General features: G+C 32.1%; 1 protein-coding gene across 1 annotated transcript; it reads right to left on the bottom strand.

The window, feature by feature from the left end:
- Window positions 1–3,121: 3,121 nt before the first annotated feature.
- LOC132736265 (E3 ubiquitin-protein ligase TRIM45-like) lies at window positions 3,122–5,384 on the bottom strand. The gene has a single exon (XM_060723366.1). The coding sequence runs from the start codon at window positions 5,241–5,243 to the stop codon at window positions 3,555–3,557; it is 1,689 nt and encodes a 562-aa protein (XP_060579349.1). The 5' UTR covers window positions 5,244–5,384; the 3' UTR covers window positions 3,122–3,554.
- Between the last annotated feature and the right edge of the window lie 1,533 nt (window positions 5,385–6,917).

Genomic DNA, 6,917 nt, shown 5'->3' with positions numbered 1-6,917 from the left:
ATTCATTTTCTTAAATACGTACCAATTAACTTCAACCTATATATATTTTGACAATTAATGAATACATGTATTAATTTTCCTACTTAATGCATTGCTTAATAAAAAGTATTTACTGAGCTGTTTCTATAAGTGGTAAAGGTAACTTAACTGTAATAATTAAAGTGCAACTTACAAAGAGACTTATTTTGTTTAACCATGAATTTCTGTCATGTTTCAACTATAATTTTGTTTTACCCTGTCTGTTTTACTCATTAGCTTTGTTTCATGTGGGAACTTCTTCGGGGTGTGTACTGTGACCTTTAAGAACAAAATTCATAGTACATTATAAAAGATATGGAAATAAATTATGACCTATTAATTAATAGAAGTTAAGTATAAATGTATTTAATATCATCTCTTCAAGGCTGTATTCAAAAATATAAAGCAGTTAACAGTCAATATTGTAGTATCTATAATTAAATGCTATTGGTGCCAAATTTTACATTTAAAAATTATTTTCCAACTGGGTAAATAGAATGTAAAAATTTTTTTTTCAGAATAAAGTTGATAAAAATATTTGCTAGCAGACCTGAAATACTTGTTTTTTGCATAAATGTATCCAAAAGTTATTACCTGATTTTTTTATGATTTTTTTCTGGTTTTCATCTTTTTGTCCAAGGTTCAAATTTCATTCACAACCTTGAGCATATCCCATAATCCAGAATATTGTCATTTTCATTAACAAGACTGTAGTCTTGATTTTTTTCTTTGAAAAGTTAAAGAATTTACACCCAAACATTTTAAACAAAATATTTTACCTCGAAAATTGCTTATATCTCCACAATTTCTTAATTATCAATAAGATCCTTTGTGATACATAAGCACTATTTCCACAAATGCCTCAGATTTCAAATTTTACAACTGACTGATTCATCATGCATAATGTTTAACAGGGATATTCCACAAATCAAAGCACCCATCATTTTACTTTCACAATCATATAGACATATGAGAAAATAAATGTATAATGTAGAATTTCAAATTCATAATAAGTTTTTAAAGATAACTTTGCAATGTCCTTCTAAACAGACTTCATTTAAAATCTATAAAGTTGTTTCCCCCCAAAATTATCAAATGGAAGAGTCTGGACTATAGCAGAATTTATGGTGGGAAAACAGGTGGTTACCATTATCAGACTGGTCAGTGCATGGTGTAAAATCGGTCAGTTGTGTAAAATCATTGTAGAGTAGTAGAGACAGTGTTTATTTATTTATCCAACTTATAAGAAATTATCAACAGGTCATTTATATTACAAACTAGATTGAGAGAGCTTAATGTATGAGTTTATTTCATACACAATTAACTTCACAGAGTGAAGAACAACTCATAATGTTTGGAAATTTGGAATCTTGAAAATGAACATGTACCAGTTTGTTGTTGTTTTTTTTTGTTGTTGTTCTTTTTATACTTAAAAGAACAACAAGTACAGGCCTATGTGAACTATCTCATATATTTTAAAACTAAATAATCATATACAATGTACATTTATATTCAATTTAGAAAGCATTCTTAGTTCAAAGTTGATTACATTATAAATGGTAAATAATGTGCATGCAATCTGTACAATTGCATCAAAGATATTAAAGTATTTAAATAAGAACAATTTCTCTAAAAGATTTTCTAAGGGTGTATTGTACATCTGTATCATTGAAAATACAGTTGTAGTTTTGGACTTAGATTATTTTCAGCACAAATTATCAGCTCAATATTTTCTAAGTATCAGAATTACATGTGTACATCTAAAACTTGGGTCTTGTCTCAAAAATACACTTGTAAAATTGTTAAAATACACCTGGAATTCCTAGTCAAATTGTCAGATTCAGCAAACACAGGTCCCTAAGACCTGTATTTTTGGAAAAAAACAGGTGTTTTTCAGTCGTCTTACAGTTTATACAGTTTGTACAGTTTTTTTCGTATGGGTATTATTGGCATTACCTACAAGATATAACTAAAATTCATTTTCATTGATTTACTTTTTATGACCCGGAAGTGCAGTCATTTGTCAGATGTCAGAAAATGCAAGGTTCAGACCCTAAAGATATTTTGCATAAGACATTGTCTGATAGACCTCTACCAAGATAGTTCAAATTATAGCCCTGGGTCAAAATTGGCCCCATCCTGGAAGTCTGTACATATAGTATAAACTTAAAAATCTTCTTGCCTGAAGGTATAAGGCTTAGAGCTTTGATAGTTGGTTTATGATTTCCAGGATATTTATATTGAAGTAGTAGCCACTAGTGTTGGCCTTGCTACCAGAGGGGGGGGATGGGTAGTACCCGGGGGTCATAGACTTTCATTATGTACAGAAACTAAAACAAATGTTTTCTGAATAGGAGAAAGCTACAGCTTAGATATTTTACATGAGACATTGTCTGGTCAACCTGTATCAAGATTGTTTTAATTAAACCCTTGGATCAAAAGTTTTCCCTGCCCAAGGGGACAGTGACTTTCTTTCTTGTCCTTTGATGTACAGCCATGAAATTTGGACCATGTGCACAGTTTGAGATGTTAAATTGAATTTTAATATTAGCTGACCTAGATTTTGACATTTCACCTACTTTCTTGTCCTTTGATGTACAGCTATGAAATTTGAACCATATGTTCACAGATTAAGATGAAAATTGATATCAGCTAACCTAGATTTTGACAAAGTGACTTAGTTTCTTGTCCTTTGATGTACAATCATGAAATTTAGGCCACGTGAAATATGACCTTGACCACCAAATTCAACTAGACTTAACTGCATTATGGCAAAGTTCAATTGTATAGAAACAAAAAATAAATCTTCTGTTCTTATACTACTAGTTAGGGTTGTATTAATGCAATGGCATAGCATTTTTCACAAATGCAATCTTGTTCAACTTTGAGAACTCGAAATATTCCTTAGAAATATTCCTTTAAAGATCAATGTAATTCATACCTGTAGAATGTTGCAGACAAAATATATTTCCGGCCAGGCTTTCCCTGAATCAATTAGAGGTACAAAACTTACCACAGTACTATTACATATATATGATATTTCTTTACCCTTGAGATGTAAAATACACCCTTGAGACGTTGATGAATAATATTTACATACAAATAAATTTTTATTTCTTTATTTGTAATGATCATAAATGAATATAAACTATTGTGAAACATACATGTATCTTTAATTAACAAACAGGACAATAATTGTCTCTAACATGTATCTTACTGATATTTACAATCATGTATTAAGAAATTTAAAGTTTTCATGAATTTTGTGTAAATTTTAGCTTCATTTATTTAAAGAAACATATTCACATGTATATGTATTGCTTATATGTTATTTACATTTTCATGATTAAGTCTAAACAATAGAAGTCAAATGTAATACTTAATGCGCACAGAATTATTTTTGATATATCAAATACACATCACAGTAAAAAGTAACCTTGAAGCCGAACACTATAACTAACAAACCATATTTCTCCACTTCTTTGTAGTTCCATATAATCTTATGTTTAAATAATCTTGTAATAGTTTTATAACTCTTATTCAAATTTGAATAATCTCAACATTCCTCCACTTCCGTCATATGTAACAGCCATTTTGTCCATATCTTGGTTGAAACACACAGCCAATGAATTATTCATTTTATATCCCCCCAATATGTTTCCTTTAATCAATTGTCCATTTGAAGAAAGTTGTTGAATACAATGTGTTTCATAATTTACAACATAAATATTTCCTTGTGAGTCTGTAATAACTGACCACGGAAATTTAATTCCATGCTGGAATATAATATTTCCAGACATGTCTAAGCAAAGCAACTTGTTTGAGTTGTGTGAAGAAATAAGGACATGACCATACTGAGAATCAACAAATAAGTTGTATGTATTTTGCAATGTATTTCTATCAATACCGCTTAAATCGACAAATCCAGCATCTTTACCATCAAGCTTTATCTTTTTTATAACCGATTCTGACTGATTCATTATCAAAAGATTTTTGCTCTTTTTATCATAAGTTAAAAGATTGGGCCATTGACAGGTTAAACTTCTTAAAACAGTCATTTTATTTTGTTCAATTTTCATAATATTTATTTTGTTAGATGATGGCAAGGCAACAGCAAACACGTCATTCTCAGTAGCTGTTACTGATGTAGGCGTCGCACATTGATATGTTGATATTAATGATAAAGGCAAACCGTTATCTGCTTTGTAAGCTACTAACTTAGAAGAAAATTGAAATGATACTACAATGTAATTTCCAATCCAAACACAATATCTTGGCTGGCTCTCATTCAAACTGACCTCATGTTCATAAGTAAGTTTCCTATTCTTGAAATCTTTAGTTTGTGTAATTGCAGGCAAAACTGGCTCTTCTTTCATTTCTTTGATTTGGTAAAGATTTTCAACATTTCTTATAAGATCTTGAAGTGAATGTGCTTCTGACAGCGTGACCAATGACTTGCTTGATTGTTGTCGAAGAGTTGTGAATGTTTTCTCAAACTCTGTAACATGTTTACCCATTTCTCTTTCAAGAAGAAATACATGTATTGCTGTTCCATTTGCTTGGGCTATTTTCATTTTTTCTCCACATTGTTTAATATTCTCTCTAAGTTGCTCTGCTGTATCTCTCTGTAATGAACTAGCTTTTAATAATACCTGTTTCCTTTCTGACATTTCCAACATGATCCTCTTTTCAAGTTTACAAAAGGCGGCATCAAGTTTTACCTTAAGATCTTTTAAACATGTTTTCACTTCATCTTCTTTCCCACCAATCTTTGCTGAATACGTAGCTTCATGCGAAATGAGCTTTTCAACGTCACCGTCAATGGTATCAAGTCTTTTTTCAATACGGGATTCTTTGCTGGCTTCCTTGTTTGATTTTATTTCTTCACTTAAAGATACCATATCTTCACATTTTCTATGAGTAACGATCGCACATTCATTGCAACACAGTTGGTCATGGTCCTTACAAAGATATTTCACTTCTTCAGTATCATGCAATGGACATTTTGACAGGTTTGCTAAATATTCGAATTCTGCAAGATCTAACTTTTCCGCCGATCCCTCACTTATGTCTATCAATTTATGGTGTGATGATAATTTACTCTTCCTATGGTGTCTTTTACAATCTTCACACAGTTTTTCAGAACAATCATAACAATAAACAATAGCTTCAACCTTGATATCCTCCCTTAAACACGCCCCACAATCGTTTCCCTTTTCATTCATTGTCAATTTTCTTTCTTTCAAAATCGAAAGTAGAGTAAAGTTAATTGGAAATTCTCCACCCACTTTTCAACCTGTTTAAACCTGACTTTATCTGTTTTCGTGTCCGCTCTACAAACTGGACATAACAAAGTTTGTGAATCCTGTGTAATCTTTAGAATATAACCTTTTAAACATTCCTGACAGAATGAATGTAAACATGGTAATGTTCTAGGTGTGTCATATATCTCCAAACAAATACTGCAGTAAAAATGCTCATCACGTACCAAAACTTGATCTGATGTCGCCATTAATTTTATATCAGTTCTAAAGGGGAAGAACTACGTTAATCAGGTCGAGTTTACTCGTCTAGCTTACACGAACACAAAACCAGTGTCATTTTATCTACCTGTTTTTTTTTTTTTTTTTTTTTTTGGGGGGGGGGGGGGCGTAGTAAAACAGGACAAGCAGCTGCACGACTACTAAACAGTGGCTCCTTCACATTTTGGTGATCTGTTTAAATGAGAGCTCTTGACACTTCCGTTTTACATGGAGCCAGCTGAAAAAGGCTTAACACTAAAAATATTTCAAAGAGATTGGTTGAAAATGAAATATTCATTTTATTTAAATGTGATCCAGCCATCGACACAGTGCTGGCGCCATCGGAAATGTGAAAGAGCTTTCGCAAATGTGATGGAGCCAATACAAACATATAAATTGTGTCGATATTGTGGCGATTAATATTCATATATACTAATATAGGCATAATTGCACGAGTTGATACAGACTTTACATTCACGAAGATTCTAAGTGTGGCGTTTAGCACGAAGTACATTTCGCCAAATACAACATTATTTAAAAGTTATTGTCAAAACAATGAACATTAAATCAAGAATGAATCTTCGTCACACGCGGTGAAAACCAATAAAAGAATGCACACCCAAGGACCAAGTTTCAAAAAGCAAATCAAATAATCTTGATCAAAGACGCTTTTTTTGTTGCAAATTTAACTTTCTACACTCAAGAAAGCATTGAAAAAAGGGAAACATTAAAAAAGAACATTCAATTTTTTATATTAGATCTATTTGCTGAATCTTACTATGTGCTATAATTTTATGTTTCCTCTTTTTTGGCTAAAATTTCATCCCAATTCGACTGTGAAAAACTGGATAGAATGACCGTGCATTTCGGCAATGCCTACGGAAAACACGTGTCAGGTACATAACCTTATCAGTCAGTGAAGCTCGTCCGAAAAATATGGCCATTTATTTTGGCAGCAAAACCTTTTTCTCCATGATGAATATAATTTATAATGGTCTCATTAGCATCCGTGCATCAAAATAGTATCATCACATTGAGAGCTCTTTCACATTGAAAAATGGCGCCAGCACCGAGTCTCAGCACATTTGAATAAATGTAAACAACATTTAATTTTTAACCAAGCTCTTTAATTAAAATCGTTTTTGCCTTGGTTTATATAGAATTTATTTTAGTTCAATTGTGTAGGAAGCTATAAGCTTATAAACACACTTTCGAATCCGTTCCTGGAACCAACCAGTACTGAGCAATGAGGGTAAAGTTTCTTGCTCATAGAAACAACGACTTGCCCCTGTCAGGGTTTGAACCCATGCGGCTAGCGACCATTAGATTACTAGTCCGACGCGTTAACCACTCGGCCATGCCGCCACCGTTTTTGCC

Source organism: Ruditapes philippinarum, unplaced genomic scaffold, assembly GCF_026571515.1.
Source record: "Ruditapes philippinarum isolate M1 unplaced genomic scaffold, ASM2657151v2 ctg1795_1_1_1_1, whole genome shotgun sequence".
Lineage (NCBI taxonomy): Eukaryota > Metazoa > Mollusca > Bivalvia > Venerida > Veneridae > Ruditapes > Ruditapes philippinarum.
Note: the sequence above shows the minus strand (reverse complement) of the source record. Positions and strands in the feature narration are given on the sequence as shown.